Source organism: Perna viridis, chromosome 5, assembly GCF_037379345.1.
Source record: "Perna viridis isolate PV_CMFRI_1.1 ecotype Kerala chromosome 5, ASM3737934v1, whole genome shotgun sequence".
Lineage (NCBI taxonomy): Eukaryota > Metazoa > Mollusca > Bivalvia > Mytilida > Mytilidae > Perna > Perna viridis.
In genome coordinates, this window is record NC_142449.1 from 50628861 (window position 1) to 50646541 (window position 17681).

At 31.3% G+C, this 17681-nt stretch overlaps 1 protein-coding gene across 3 annotated transcripts in view; it reads right to left on the reverse strand.

Moving 5' to 3' along the window:
- The window catches only part of LOC148618124 (uncharacterized), a 26167-nt gene continuing 8486 nt past the window's right edge, over positions 1–17681 (reverse strand). For 2 of the 3 annotated variants that reach the window (XM_088586011.1, XM_088586013.1), the window contains 4 exons: positions 13978–14107; positions 10102–10236; positions 7962–8101; positions 2933–6140 (listed from right to left, as the gene is read on the reverse strand). In XM_088586011.1, the coding sequence (XP_088442137.1) occupies positions 5402–6140; positions 7962–8101; positions 10102–10236; positions 13978–14107 (1144 nt within the window). In that variant the 3' untranslated portion in view covers positions 2933–5401. Of the gene's footprint in view, positions 1502–1796; positions 1823–2272; positions 2310–2932; positions 6141–7961; positions 8102–10101; positions 10237–13977; positions 14108–17681 lie in introns of those variants that run through there. The other variant, XM_088586012.1, reaches the window with a different exon arrangement.

Consider the following 17681-nt stretch of genomic DNA (forward strand, 5'->3'; position numbering starts at 1 on the left):
CAATTTCATATAAATTTAATGAATTTAATTCACCTAAAAGTGAATAACAAGATGTAAAAAGAGTAAAAATCACCTATATAAAATCTACTGGTCTACTGTGCTATATTTGGCCATTCAAAAAGGTGCTACAAAACAGACAGGAATTCAAAAGAAAAGATACTTCATTATAGAATTTCCATAGCGTGGTAAAAAAACTACACTTTGCAATTAAAATGTAGAAAAAATATTAAAACAATTTAAAATCTTTTTTGACAAACCAAAAGAAAATAGTGCAAAAATTATTGTATATTACTTTCATTACTAATTTCAGAAGCACATACATTAATTTATTGGTACTTTTTAATGCCACAGAATTTGAACTATAAATCAAATTGCTTTCAAGAACCAATATGGCTAAATATTATATGAAACAATGTAAAGGGAAATAACTAATACTTGACAACTTCAAATGAAATGTCCAGGAAAGAAGTGAAATTTAACATACAAAACTCAATATACAAATATAAAAATATAAATATTTAGATACAAGTAGAATGCAACTATAAAATATTACAATACATTTCAGATGATACGAATTTCACAAACAATAAATAATGCAATTATGTTTTAAAATAGTGATTTAATCAAATACAGAAGCAAAAAATTGTCATGGAAAAAATACATGTATTATACACAAACATGAATGGAAACATGTATGTGAAGATGTTCCTTGCACTTTATTGCATTTAAACTGATACTATTTGTTTTTATATGTTTCAAGAGAACTGAAATGGTGGGATATCTCGCATGATTTTCTTATCCAATTCCTACATATATCATATCTATATGATAACAAATTGATATTTTTTTCAAAAAGACATGTCATGTCCATCTACTATTATAGAAAACTCATCCATGTATGGTACATACCAGCATTAGCAACAACAAAAAAAAACTAAAATTAAAGATTGTTTTCTATTCCTTATTTCATACAGTGTCACAGTCTTGAAGAATTAAATGAATTCTTTATATGAAAAAAAAAGACCTTTAAATTAATTCTAATAGAAAAAGTTCATTTAAAAAATATTTGGAATGAATCGCAAAGAGCTTACTGAAATAATCCACCATTTCCTCAACATTTGTAAAAATTACGAAAAGTATATCCTAAGATAAAATTTGCATATCACAGTCACGTATTATCTTGAGCAACATTATCATCATTTGTCTCTCCTTTTACATCATTACACTCCTCCCCCTCTTCTTGTTCAGTCACTTCCACTTTATTTTCTTCTGAATTGTCCTCTGGTTTATTCACAGCAAAACCATCAATACGACCATCTGCTCGCATGTTTTCATCAATGTCATCTGTTGTGTCCCCGTTAGGAACATTCTCCTCCCCGTCATGTAAAGATTTCTGCCGTATAATCACATTCTCTTCAGTAATAGCCTTGTCTTTGGCATCCCAACCTTGTATTGGGCTAATTGTCCCGTCTGGCTTCTTCAAATTTACTTCACTGCTTGTCTGTAAAACAATTTACATAATGACTTATTCAAGAGGATATATTTTACATTTAAGAATAAATCATTTACATAAATTGTGACATATAATCTTCACAATTTTGTCCTAAAAAAGCAGACACCAATTTTGAGAAAAATCTGATTTTTTAATAATTGTTTTCATTATACAGAAGAAACTAATTCTTCTATAATATTTTGAGTACAAAAAAAGTTTCTTTTCTTTTTTTTCATATTGTTTGGCTCAACATCATAAAATTTATATTAATGTTTGGTTCTTTCTTATATTTTATCAAACTCACTGTTGTATCTCCAGTAACTTCAGAACCTGTAAAGAAAAACAGTAAATATTTTGAAAAATAAACACTATGTACAAATCATTTCAGATTTCAAGACATTCACTACAAAAGATATGGACACTTTGATATGCATTCTATAAAATATAAGCTGAACTAATGCGCAATTGGTTAACAAATCAGTCACAAAAAAAAACCCCTCACTTTAAATCTTGAAACCTGGGCATGGATGAGAATATCAGCATGAAGTTGTAAGTGTTGTTGTACTAGGTATACCCCTACTCATTACAGGAGTTTGATATAAGACAGCAACCACAATCACTTACAACAAATGCCCCATCTATATAAAGCCATATACCAATCAATCCCTCGAGAGCAGACATCATTGGAATGAAAAATTAGGACGGACTGATAAGGTAATTCCAATACACCACCCAATCATTGAGTATGGGTATAATAAATATAGCTTTTATTGACCTTACCTGGTTGTAACTTCTTTTGTATATCTATAGGTTCTTTCTGTAATATAAAATTTAACTCATAATACAATACCTAATATCTGAAGTATAAGAAACAACCCAAAATATGAAACTGTTTGAAAAGCAGAAATTTTAATGATTTTCAATAGAAAACATAGTGCAAAAATCAAATTATCTTCATGAACATATGTATTGAGGACATAATGACTGAGAATTTCTAACCTAAAAATCTAACACACTAGAATTAAGAAGTCAACCCAGGTCTGGGTTTTATCAAAAATCTAAAATTGAGATTTTCTTCAAATCTGCAATTTCAATTGATTTGATTACCTACCGGTTGAATATGAGTTGCGGGAGCATAGAAGGAATATCTCAAATTGAGATTCTTTATGAAACCAGACCCAGAAAAGTGGTCTGAATTTAAGGGATTTTCAAAAATAAAAAAAAGAGACAGGTTTTATTTGAGTACTGTTTTATTACTGGTCACTACATACTAGATTTTAATTTAATTTTCAATGGTGGCATTTTATTTTTTTCAGTGTTTTTTTTTTAGAAATTGAAAAGCCTAAAAGTATAAGATTATTTCAGTAAATCTAATTTAATGTCACAAGGTGCATTTGATTCTACATTGTATTGCAAGTAAAATGATTAAAATTGACTTACCTGTTTATTATTGCCCTTGAGAGAATTTCTACTGGATGTTCTGCTGCCCCTGCACCGTATGGAGTGATAGACAAGAAGAAAAAGGGAAAGAGAAAATGTTTCCAATTTAATATTTCATTCCAATGAATGAGATAAAATATCAAATGGATGTTTGAGAAAGGAATTGAAAGAAAAGAAAAAAAAGAAAAAAAAAAGCAATTAAATATAATGTAAAAAATTACTTCTACAAACATTAGTGGTAGTTCATTGAAACCTGTCCAACCCAAACCCTGGATAAACCAGACATCTTTAATGAAGTCCATTCATTTCAATTTCAATGATTTTTGAACCTGAGTAAACATAACACTTGCCTTAAGTTATACCTAAGGTAAAGGACACAACTCTTGAAATCAGTTGAATTTCACCAACACCTATCAATCCAAGTACTTTGATGCTTGCATGAGATTGATGTAAAATGATGAATACAAATGTTACAATGATTTGTAAGAGTTGTGTCCCTTACCTTAGGTCTACCTCCACAAACAAAATCTTCAGTCCAAAAAGTTTCAGTTTACACAAGTTTCACTGTATTTGAAAAACTCCAAATCTATATTATACAGAAATCTGGTAGACATAATAACTATTCATGTACTAATTAATTTTTTTTATACCAGGCCTAAAGTTTTATAAAAAAAAGTTTTAAATTGAGAACTTTCTTAAATCTTTAAAGTTTTCCTCAAATCTTAGATTTCAACAATCTGATTGGTCAAAATTGGAGTCTAGGAAAATCTCAGTTTGAGACTTTTATATGAAACCTTTAAGAAATACATTGCTCTTCCAAGAAATATATTGTACAATGTTTCCCATGCTCACTGTCATTCTTTAATAAATATTTTGTACTAAAAGTATTGTGAGTTCAATATTCAGCAAAGTCATGCATATAAAATTACGTTGTCATATGAAGTTACTATCAAATGCACAGCATACACTGCAAGAAGTCATCATAATGAAAATATTGTAAACTGATTCCAAAACATTCAGACTGGCAACCCAGCAGCTTGGCCTAACCAACCCTCAAAATATTAGTATTATTTGCCAGCTGCCACAAGATATATACTTTTTCAGACAGTCAGACTGATAGAAGTTTGTGTTTTATTTTGAAACAATATTTCTAGCATTGGTCATTGCTAAGGTTTGTTAATATAAGGACTGAAGAAAAATGAATACAGAAACCACAGTGCTTATTAGTCAGATTTCACTGGTTTGATGACTGAGTTGTTGTCAGCATGTAAATTATCTGCTCATAAGAAGATTTAAAAACCTTAAAAGAATTAAAGGATAAACAACAAGCATGCTATCAAAAAAACTTGATGAACTTAATAGATGCCTGTCAAAGAGAGGCATAAGTATGCGAAATTTCACTCCAATCCTATGAACAACATTACAGATGTAGGAAAAACAAATCTTTTGACAGGCAGTAGACAGACAGACAGAAAGCATAGGCAAAAACAATATACCAGTTCATCCTGTATAGAAATGGGACACCATCTGCCTTTACATTTTTAAAAAGACTAACAAAATGCAAACTATTAAGTTTACTTGCAAAACAACAAATAATATACAGGTACATGTATTTTTTACTGTTTAAACTCCAATTCATCTCAGATAGATATTAAATGCATTTTAGATATATTACTAGTTATAATAAATATTACTGAAAGATAAATGTTCATTGAATCGACTAGATTTATCAGGAAGAAAAAAAGGCAATAAATCAATATACAGAAATAAAATCCTTCAACTAAATAGAGACAAGATAGATTATTTTGAAAACAATGCACTGAAGTGAAACAAAAAACTAAATTTCAAGCTATATACAATTTGATATATATATATATAACCTAACTGTAGAAATATGTACTTGTATCAAGTGAAGCAGAGAGAGTAGGATGGTTTCTTTAAATAAACATATACGGGTAGTACTCTAAGAAATGGAGAAGTTTAATAGGAGATACAAGTACAAATGTAAAGACGAAAACAATCTAGAGACAAAAACAATATGTGATGCCATGATGGAAAGTTTTGTTTGCACAGCTGAATAAAAATATTGCAAAATGATTTAAAAATAAAATAGTTTATGGCTTAATCCCATGCATGTTAGTTCATTTCCTGTTAATTGCATAGATACTAAAAAACAAAAAGCGATTTCCTTTCTTTACCATGTAAAAAAGGCAATTTTTAAAATTTCTCCGTAATGGAACTGAAATGATAAGTCATTACTGAATTCACCAAATTTTGGTTAAAAATTAAGTATCACGGCAATAATTTCTTTTTTCCATGACTTTACACTGAAACAGGAATGCAATCATACTTGAATGAAAGTGTCTGTTAATTGAATAACTTTCTCTGACAAATTAGGTTTTGCAAGTAACAGGAATTAACTCTATACTGATGATGCACAAGAAGGAAAAATAGGTTAAAACAAAGTAGTTACATCAACAGTCCTCTACCAAAGGTAGGTTGATAGAAAGGTATCTGTGCCCCATTTACCATGAGCTCCAAAGAATTGGGATACCCATATTTTCTACAGTCGCAATTGACTGGTTCCATTCCAGTTTTCTTCTGACTAATGTTCTTTTTCTGCCGTGGAAAGTTCTTCCTATTTAAAGAAGGAGATCCCAAAATGTCACTGAATGAACTCTTTTTCTCAATCTTTTTGGGCTTGTGTCCAATTCTTTTTAAACGAGCTGGGAAAAACTTGGGTTTCTTTTTCTGAAATACATTTTCTTTGTTAGCCTCTTCATGTGCATTTTTCATTAATTCGATCATACATCGCCCAAAGATCCACTGGTCTTTCTGAGATAGGATATCAAGAACGTTGACAGGACCCTTAATGTTGTCCTGTTCTTCTTCATTTCCAAGGTCTTCAATTCCATAATTAATATCCTCAGCTTTAATTTCCACTTCAGGGATTCCTGATTCAATGCTAACAGTGTGACGTACATTCTCTTCATCGTAGTCATAAATCTGACATTGAGATTCTTGTGGAGGAGGTATTTCCTCTTGAACTGGTTCCTGGTTTTCCGCCATCTGGTCCTCTAAACATATAAGTTCAGCCTCTTCATTTTTATGACCTTCCAAGTTATAGTCCTCATGCAAATTTGTCATGGAGTTATCACCATTTGGTAACATCACAACATGGAAATTTTTCAGCCTTTTGACGTGAACACTTCAAAGAGAGGTGGAAAAAGAGCAGAAGAAAAAGACAGAGATAGATTAGAAATTTAGACGATACAAAAGAGTCATAGTGTATGACAATGAGTATGAATTGTGAAATTTTGAAAATTGTTTAGAGTCGTGCAATTTGCATATTTACAAAGTTTGAAAAATAGATCAAATAGTTAAAACATTTGAGTTGAATTTTGTTGTTCGACTAAACCAAGCAAATTTATTTTTCTTTATCGTGTCTACCAACAATTCAGAAGGTTTCCATGCAATTGAAACCCTTTGATCTTTTCAAGATGAAAGTTAGGCTTTACTTTGATTGCAAGAAAGAAATGATAATACACTTTGATCAGAAGAATGAAGACTCACACATGCAGATTTAAAAACATCATTTCAAAAATTTTGAAAAAAAAAGAAATTTAAAGACTTTCAACACTGAAGACATGAAGGACTTTGAATTTGTAAATCAAAGAAGCTTTAAAATATAACAGCAAGAAGAAGATAAAAATATGAACCAATACATGCATTATCAAGCAAATAATGTTAATGGCAACTACCAATATAACAAAAAACTTGGATACAGGAGAGCTTCAAGATAAGCTAAAAGAAAAACTCATTCAAACACATTTAGGAAACGACACTATGTAAAAAGTATGATAATTCCTGAGCAAACAATCTGATTAACTATGCAATACATTGTTTATGAGTATTTAGTAACTGCTTATAAAGACATTGTTTGATTAGACAAAACATCATGTGGGTAAATAAATTGTAATCACCAAGCTTTATAAAAGTAAAATGCACTATCATCACTGAGGTTTGTAACCTTGAAACCTGTCTAGACCAAATAAACTAAGGTAAGTTAACCTTGGAAGAGATCCATTCATGAACTGATTTTACTTCATGTTTATTATTCATTATTTGAATTGCCAAAACTCAATAGTCAGTTCTAAAGGGGTTTGGATTGATCAATGTTTCAGTTATAAAAAGGATTGGATTGATCAAGTTTTAATACAATGATTAATATATATAGACAATTCATTCATTATGATGACCATACCATTGCTGCACCAAAGAAATAAAAAACAAGTGGACTTTTTTTTTTGCCAATTTTCTTATTGATGACCCATGATGATGTCATAAAGTCTGAACACATGACTGACATGAGTTAATTATGGATATTTAAATGTGTTGGATTAGGTCATCTCTCCTTTGAATAAGGACTTAAACATGTTGAGCAGTTACTTTTTTTACTGACCATTTGTAACCTATGAAGGCCAATGTAACCCCCCAAACATACCACATCCTTTGTTGTAAACCTATGTATAACCTCACAAAAGAAATAGAATCAACACACACTCCTTAGAAACAACATTTCTCCACACCTTCCAGTTGTATTAATCAGCAAAAGTATCAGGTAAAGCTCTAAGTGGATCTTACAGAGCTGTGAAGTCTGATAGTTTCCATAAAAAATAGTTTTTCTCACTGTATGTGATGATTAAAAGCTGTTTTTATCTAAGGCCAAGAAAAAATAATTATGTCTGTTTAAGGTTAAATTGGATAAAAAAAATTAAGTAGTTCTTTTAAACTATTCTAATAGGCACTTGTGGGAGGATTTCTTTATTTTAAAAGTGCTAAACTACAAAATGATAGTTTAGTGGCATTTCATTAAAAAAATATCAATAAAAAGGGTAGGTACAGTAACATTTAACAGACACAATTTTTTCTTGGCCTAAACATAAGAAATTTTTCATTTATTAGAATGCTTGTTGTAATACAAACCATATTTTAAAACAAACCAAGCTTCAGTACTACAGCCTCTTACCGTTTATGAGCAGTTTGTTTATTTTTGGCTTGCTGTTCTTTCATTTTCTTGAGTTCATCCTCATCCACATCATATCGTGGTTTTAGTTGGATGGAATTGCCGCTCATAAAATACATCCTGTCAACTCTGTGGTTAACTATCTATTAAAAAGACAAAATAAACAGAGTTATTATGCATTAAGCAATTGTGGATTTAGCTTTTATACATAATACATGTACAGCCAAAATTTTATAAGTCTGTAAATTAACTGCACATATTACAGTATTGATATCAGAGATCTTTGTATGCATATATACACTGTAAGTTCAATGAAGGTAGTTACGGGTTAGCAATCGATGCAATTTCATTTTTTTGGATAACAAACATGCACTGCAAGATAATTTTCTGATAAACAGTACCAGTACTTTAAATGGGGAAATGATTGAATATTTGTTATTACAATTTTGTCTTTTAAACCTATATATGAATGCACTTTTTACAATATCAAGAAAAATAAAACATGAGGTTGCATACATTGTTGTGCTACGTACAGATGTATACTTCCACATGTACAGGAAGTTGCTATTTAACAGCACCAAAAGTCAATTATAATTTACAGCCCATCTATATAAAGCCACATACCAATTTGGAAAATCAATCCATCCATTGGGTCTGAGGTTTTTGCAAAGAAAACTGTCTTTGTCATTCCAAACACAGATCATAAAAAATGGGTCAAAGAAAGATTTGGCAGAATTTTGTTAAACAGGAGGTAATGATTTCCTGCAAGCCTGAAATTGGATCCTACAATAGGGTATTTAAGTCTCCTCATGTGACCCCTTGATTTCACGAGAATGGGTCCATTCAAAAGCATACAGATTTGTCATTTAGAGAGCGTTGAATTCAGTGTTAAGGGCGAAAATCTTTCTGTGTAAAAAATACCAATAAAATTGATAAATAACTATTTCTACATGATAAATGTAGTAAGAAAAAAACATAGCCTAGAAGATCTTGCATTGTTACACAGCGTTTTGAGTACCCGGGAGTAAACAATAAAATACAGGTCGGTCTTCAGTTTTCAATACGTTCTACATCGGAAATTCCAGTAAAGAAAATGAAACTAGAACTAGACTTACATACCCTATATGAGACCTGTATCTGATGCTGGATACCAAATATCAAGAGCTTGTGATTAGTAGCTGCTGAGAAAAGCTGTGTGAAATATCGATCAGCAAAAAATAGGACAGTCTTTAAAACAGGAAGTTGATAATCAAACAGCAACCTAAATCGATTACAATGTATGCCTCATCTATATAGAGCCACATTTCAAGTTTGAAATCAATCCATCTAGTGGGACTGTGGGAGCTGAGATTTTTGTGACAAAAAATTTCTTTTTGTCAGCCAAAATTTTCAATAATGTTGTGAATGATTTTACGGTCGCAGAGGATACACAGTTTTGTTTGCATCATTACAAAGACTAAAACTGAGAGAAAGATCATTTATTCAATATTTGATTTCTAGGAAGAACATATTACATAATAATGAATAATCATATGAATAAATGACATGTATCCTGCATGTACATCAGAGATAAATCAATCTTACACTCATGACCCATTGAAATACGATACAATCATTAATGGATTGACCAATCTATTATGTAATGTAATTTTATGGACAAAAATTCTTTTATTTTCCTATAATTGTTCTTTTTGTCATCCAAAATTTTCAATAATGTTGTGAATGATTTTACGGTCGCAGAGGATACACAGTTTTGTTTGCATCATAACAAAGACTAGAATTAAGAGAAAGATCATTTATTCAATATATGATTTCTAGGACAAAACATTTCTTTATCATTCCATATAGTGAAAACTGGAAAAGTCACAAAAACATGGCAATAATTTCCATACCAACAATAATCTAAAAAAAAAGTGTGTATACGACAGTACAGTAACCTGAAACGAACAATACCAACTCTTAAACTTCTTAAAAGCATGTTGATATTTCTGTGAGAGAGTGAATTTAAAACATAATTTCCTGTAAGTTATTCAATTTAAAAGAAATGAAACACTGAATGTATGTTGTTCCTGAAAGCAAAGAACATTGTTTCAACTATATTATGTCAGTAAAAACCATTTTCCTTAAAACAAATTTATCTTACGTTCGAGGCTCGTTTCATGGATCGTGAATTAGATAAACTTGTCCATTCTCTCTGTAATCTAAGGCCCTGGTTACTGAGATTGAAATAATTGCTGTTAGCTGATTGTAGGACACGTCTTTCTGAAGGCTCTCCTGTCTGAAGATAGAACATGATACATACCAATATATAGGAACATACATGTAAGTTATACCAATATATAGGAACATACATGTAAGTTGAGATGCAAAGGTATTGATGGAAAGAATAAATAAACTGAGCGGTGCTTGAGGTCTTAAGCAGACAATATGCCTGTGCAAAATTTTAGTGTTTAGAGTCTGACAGCTCAAAGATATACTAGAAAAAACTGCGAATAAAGCTCATACAGGAACTCTCCGTTCCATACGCCAGTAACCACATGGTCAAAATAGAAACCATATCATCAAACACAAAGTTGATGCCACCCTGTTTTCAGTTCAAGTCTCACAAAATATATCATACCCAATAAAAACTTCTGTCAAAATATCAAAAGGCTTTGAAAAGTAGTAGCCAAGAAAAAATGAAACAAAACATTGATGGACAACATGATCATATATATATCTCCATTAACAGAGGGGGGATTGGATTCAGTGATAACAAAAATGGATCATTCTTCTTTAAGACATGCATGTACAATCTATAGTGAATACAAATTTCTGTCAAAGCATTCTACAGGACAGAAAAATGTTGAACATTATACCATAGCTATTCTTCATAACTAGGTATCAACATTATACCATAGCTCTTCTTCATAACTAGGTATCAACATTATACCATAGCTCTTCTTCATAACTAGGTATCAACATTATACCATAGCTCTTCTTCATAACTAGGTATCAACATTATACCATAGCTCTTCTTCATAACTAGGTATCAACATTATACCATAGCTCTTCTTCATAACTAGGTATCAACATTAATGACTTAATAATATAATGTAGTATTATGTTGAATACAATAGTATAAAAGAGCTAATTATTACATGTACTAAATAACAAATTAAATCATAACAAATCGTAATTACCACTTATTACTAATACTCTAATGAAGACATGGGGTCAATAACTTTTAAAAATGGTCTAAACGTGAGGCCAAAAGGAGGACTTATCAGCCAAAGTCCTGAACAACTTTTCAAAAACATGACCTTTTCTTGCGCAAAACAATTTTTTAATAAGCACCTTGAACAAATAGTTTCATGCTGCCTTTACAAAAGGAAATATTAAACTTTTTGAAAACAGAAGTGTAATTTTCTTTTGAATAAAAAATCACTTTCTATGGAGGTGTTTTATTCCATTATACATGTCAATAAGTGCATGTATTAAGTAAGCATTTAAGATTAAATCATAAGTGCACTCATTTTTTCTATGGCGAAATTCTTAGTGGGAATATTTCACACTTTAACAATATTCAATTTCTATCAAACTGACTCAATTAAAGAAGAAATGGGAAAGAAAAACTTACCCTATTGAAAAATTGAATAAAATCACATTGTGTAAAATGAATAATTCATACAAATCAAAATGCCAGTTAAAAATGCCTCTAAATCAGTCTGCATATAGAAAAGTTTTAAAATAATCTGATAAAGTTTAAAAAGTTTTAATCTTAAGGATTAAAGTGTTCTCAGACATTTTTAGATGAGTGACATGTTCATTTGAAATAGGAACCTTTATTTGTTTAATTTTACAAGACTTTTGAACGACAAAATTATTCAGCCTGACATATGAAATGTTTTGAGTTATTTAATACAAGAGAGTGTCAAACTCAAGTCCTGAAAATGTTTGACAAGATTTAAGAGACTGAATAAACTAAGGTTTAATGTCTAAGAAATTCTTTAATTGCTTAAAAAAGTTCAGAGCTTTGATTAAATTTTTACCAGAAAAAAAACTCCTAATAGACCACACAGTAAGAAATTCAAGGAAAATAAATTTGTGAGGTGAAGAAAAAATATTTACGGTATCATCTTTATTTCTTCTTTGGATGTTGAGGGTACAGGGTATTAATTAGTAGGAAATAAATTCCCTGATCTCCAATGTCTACCAAGTTACTGAATGGTTTTATATTACCCAAGTTTTTTTCTGAGACTGCTCAGTCTTTTAACCAGGTCATTATATAAAACAAAAGTAGTACATCAAGTCATTTTGTAGGTACCACATCCTAAAAAAATTACTTGTAGAGACAGATAAGGTTAACAGCGTCGGATCCAGGATTTAAGTTTGATGAGGGGGCGTTAATTGAATTAAAGCAATGGGGTGAAACTTGTGGTGAAAATTTTTTTTCTTACCAATTTAGGGGGGTGTATGCTCGGCACGCCAGTCCTTGAATCTACACCTAGCTAACCTTAAGCTTTAAAGTGAGTAAATAAACAAGACACATGTAGAAGGGGGAGGGGGAATGATAAAAACAGTGTAACAACAACTGACTTCAAAACTTAGAGGATATCAAATCCTTGGAAGTTATCATAAACATGAAAAACATTGGACCATTAATGGATGGAAATGGACCCTGGTTAAACAGCAATTCTGTCTTGATATTTCCACAAGCCAGAAAGGCTGTCAAATTAACTTTACCAGTGACACTTGTCAAAATTAGGGAGTAAAAAGAACTGACATTGAAAAAAAGTCGTTCTGGTCCAAAGATTATTTCAACATTATTTCAGATCCAAAAGTTGTTTAGATGTTATTCTGATCCAGAAAACTGTTTAGATATTACTTCTGGTCCTGTAAGGCAAAAAGTTTATCACAAAGACAGAAATTATAAAATATGTATTATCAGAAAACATTAAAATTACATGTGTACATAGAAACAAACTTCAGAATTTACCTTGTTCTTGTTTTATGTTTGTACTTTCATTTCAAATACAGTCTTATTCACAGCCTAACTTATCTAACAATTAAATCGTCACGTGAGAGTGGTACTTGAAGACATACATGTAAAACGGCAATACATTCTTCTTTGACAGAATATATATCAAATGCATCTAATAATTTTTAAATGGTTTCAACTATTTACAAAAGGTTACCAATAAAAGGGAATATGGATTTTTGTAATGGTTCATAAATGGATGTTTGAATCAATTTATGAATTTTATTTGAGTCAATATAAAAGTCGAAATGTCTACCTATTTCAAGTAAGTCAAGAGCATACAGTTCTTTATCAGCTGTTTAATTTTTCAATTTAAAAATAAAAATACACTAAATTGCTGAACATTTAAGTACCAATCCATATAAAATTCACACACTGCAATGGGTGAGGTGATTCATAGTGCAGAAAAGCCCATCAAACAATGCTTTTTTAATCTACATGCACCTTATTTCTAAGTAACTATTGCCTTTTCTGTAAATCCTTATTTCAGAGAAAACCATGCATTCATCTCCCACTTGAATAAATCAAATCAAGAATGATAACTCTTGCAAAGAACCCATTTCTTGTACAATCTAATAATTGTCACGTCCTGCCTGATTTATATAAAGACTGCTACTAAAAGTTTGTCATAAGTGTTGAGCATGTCCAACAGAATTTGGAATTTGAATAAATATCAAGAGACAAGCATTCTCAAAATTTTGATCCAATTTATTTTAATCTTAATTTAAAATCATCAAACACCAAATTTTAACACAATTATAAAATGTATACACTACAAGCTACACATATTGAATATTTTTGCCTTTGGGATTTTATGGCTTGAACAGAAGCATTTTCTCCTTTTTTCCTACTCTAAATCAATTTGTAGAGGGAGCAGGTAGAAAATACACACTACATAAATTTTCATGAACATTGATTATGGGAATGAACTTTGAATTTTTGTTGTCAATATTTGGTTAAAATATTTTTGGTTCATTCCAAATCTACGAGGAAACTTACCAGAAAATGTCCAGAGGAAGCACTATTGGAGAAATGTTGAGGTGTTGCTTGAGAGAGGCTGGTCGCTGCCCTTTTCTGTTGCTGAAGCGGGGACTCATTTCGCTTCCGAGGGACTTTGGCAGAATGTGTTCTGAAAGTAAGCAAAAACAATGGTAATTTTTATGGTTTACTTTAAAGACAACCATTTTATATATTTATAAATTTTCTCTCAGTTATCCTAGGCTCCATGTGCAGTTATATGACTTATGATGTGATGGGTGCCACTTGCAGAGCAGAACAGGCTTACCTATTCAGGACACCTGATCTCACTCCTGATTTTATGAAGGAGTTCATATTGCATGTGCTTTACTATTTTGTATGCTGTCTTATTTTTCTGTTTTTATTTTCAGCATTCAATAATCTGTTGTCTACATTGTGTTTGTGGATTGTCTCCAGTTTTTTGTTTACTTGTTTTGGCCATGCCTTTGGACTTTGACTTCTTTGTAAATTGTCCTTCTGTTGTGATACTTCAGTATTGTTTTTTTCCACTATTTGCCAAATGCATGTTACAACAGAAAACCTGACAATGTTTAAACAAAGTCACAGAAGTCCTGAACTGTAGTAACATATCAAATTTATTTAAGACACATTCACAACAAAAAATGTATCATCAGCACAAAATCTTCAAGATCTTCAAGATTTGAATTTAATCAGAAGTTTGTCTGAGATTCACTCACTCAAGTAAAAGGGTAAAGTGTGCAGACGAATGATTATATTCACTCCTAAACTTCCAGACTTTGTGAAATAGATTTTTGGATTTCTCTGACTGAATAGCATATTTTGACTTTTCCCTATATGTTTAAGAACAAAATGTGATAACTCATGGAAGACCAACTGAAATTAAATCTGCATGACACTGCATTCAGTCAGACACAGTTCCCAATAACTAAGTCATAGTACTTCAGTAACTTGTTTTAAGGGGTGAACCAGTCTTTTAAAAAAATGTATATACTGGAGTTCAAAGTAACCCTAAAGTCCTAAAATATTCTATGTACAAAGAGGGTGTAAAATTTTGTATAAACATAACATGGAAAATTTATCCATACAATCACTTTCAGTCTTAAAGTAGATAAAGAGGTTTTTGAATTTAAATGATCCATATTCTTCAATAGCTCTTCAAAGTTTCAACAAACTCCATAGGGAATTTTTCTGTACAATTTAAATGCCATCAAGTAGGGACCTTACTTTATCCAAGGTCTTTATAAACAAAATATCCTTTAAATAATGATATAAACTTTAATGACAGTGTAGATAGTAAATAACTCTCTACATGAGAAACCTTAATAGTAAAGGATCTGACTGTTGACAGAGCTATTAAATACAAGACTATGACAGAATCAGGCATGGGGTAATCAAATATAAATTTGTGCAAATTAATTTCTGTTTGTGGTTAAATCTTTTTAAAACTGGATCTCTCACTTGCTCCAATTTTATCGCAATGTAATGGTGTGTGAGCAGTCGCATATCTATGAGCTGGAGTAAATAATTTTAACTTTTTTATTTTTACCAGCTGCAGGGATGATATATAAGCAACAACAGAAAAGTGGAAACTGGCAAAATACGAGGTAAATATAAAGAAAAATAGAGAATGGTAACTGTAAAGTCTGGATCTAAAAAAATAAACACGAATCTGTGGAAAAATTGCACCAAAAGGCTAGTTGTAGTCCTGTTTGATTCTTGCATGGACATATACATAAAAATACCAGCAGTATCAAGGTTGAATTTACCTGTTGGGATCAGGTATAAAAAAGGTAAATTGATCAGGTATAGATCTGAGGTATATGTCAATGGAGGTCATGGATTTTTAATGTGAGGAATCAAAACAAGGAATGAAATTAAGCATTGATTTAACTGATAAATTCAAGTTAGGGTGTCACTTTTTTAGCAATTTTAGAAAGTGAAGTCTTTAGCTCAAGGTTTAGAGATGAAATCGGTCATCAGTGAATCATGCAAGAATGTTAGTTCTTTAATTGCATATGCAAAACAACTCAGTCATTATGAATTTATCACTGATAAAAACAGCACTTTTAAGTTCTGAAATAATTATATGCACTTAACATCATTTAGTTCTTATTAAAGAGCTAAACGTGATTTTAATATTTGCCATGTACAGGCGCAGATCCAAGGACTGGCGTATCGGGTGTATGCCCCCCGTAAATCGGTAAGAAACAAAAATTTCACCACAAGTTTCACCCCATAATATTTTTAGCCTTACTTTGCACGGCACTTAATTCAATTCACGCCCCCCCCCCTAAACTCAAGTCCTGGATCTGCCCCTGATGTAGGGTACCTAATTTCATTTCAGTAATGTTGTTAATTACAAAATATGAATTAACATTCCTGTTGCATAGTCATAAACTATAGAAACATTGCAATACCTTTTTAATACATCAACTGAACTCATTTTAAGACTACAAGTCCTGTAAAACCCAACAACTTACAGAGTGAAAAAGGGGGAGGGTTTTTTGTTTTCGGCGGGAGTTTGGTTCACAAAGGTTCAAAATAAATTGAAACTAATAAAGATCAGCTTCAGAAGATGACCTATTTAATCAGATATCTGATTTACTCTGGATTCAGGTAGGACAGCTTATGTTGTAGTTGTATGTAAATTCTACAACAATATTTTCTCTTTCTTTTGCCAAGACACTATGGCAGAACAGTCCTAAGCATCCTCTACTGCTCTAGAAACACCCCTTTGAGTTGCTCATAAAAAGTCAAATCCAGAAAGACGAAAGAGGAATGGAAAACTATGACATAATGAACAAATCAGTTTTCATGGTGTAGAAGGATACACCATAAAGATCCACTAGTTCATGATGACGACCATAAAACATCTGCAGTGATCACATCAATCTAGTAGCAACTTAAATCTGTTCCAGAAGCCTAATTGTAAGAAGTCTTGCACCATACAAAAAAGTCTGCGTAGCTACGGCAAGCTTTGGCATAATGTATGAATTGTGATATGAGAACTATAAATGCAGGTGCTGAAGGTAAGTTGCCACAGATGAAAGTTGACAATTCTAAATGAAAAGTCATTATGTTTGTCGTAAAGTTTGGTCAATAGTTTTCAAGAATTTAATTAGACATGATAAAAGAATATGTCCCACTCAAAAATTGATAATATTGGGTATTTTCCCTTGAAATGATAAATTCCGTTAATTGCAAATGTATATCTGACAAATAGGCTATATGTTTAACAGGAATCAACCGAATACCAGTGTGTAAATTCTACAAAAAGTACATTCTACTAGAGACTGTATTGATGTCAAGGACAGAAAACCATATGCAAACTCACAAAAGGATACCCCAAATTTGGGGTCACCCTGTAGTGATAAAAAATAATTAACCCAGCACATAATATATTTCATCACTGTTTTTATTTTTATGTACAATAACGTTGTGAAATTTCATTCTTAGTTTACAGCCTTCTTAAAGGGGCATACTGTTGCAAAGTTTACAAGTAACAAAACTTTAAAACCATAATTGTGAATATGATACCATTTTTTTAGTAAAAGTAAGCTTGATTATCATAAAATGCACAGTTCATTTAGACCTTTTTCATATCTAGTGAGTATGGCGACAACTATGATCAATTGTCCACACATGTAAACGGATGACAAGAACATCCACAAGTAGACTTGGAGTGCTGTCACAGGACTCTATTT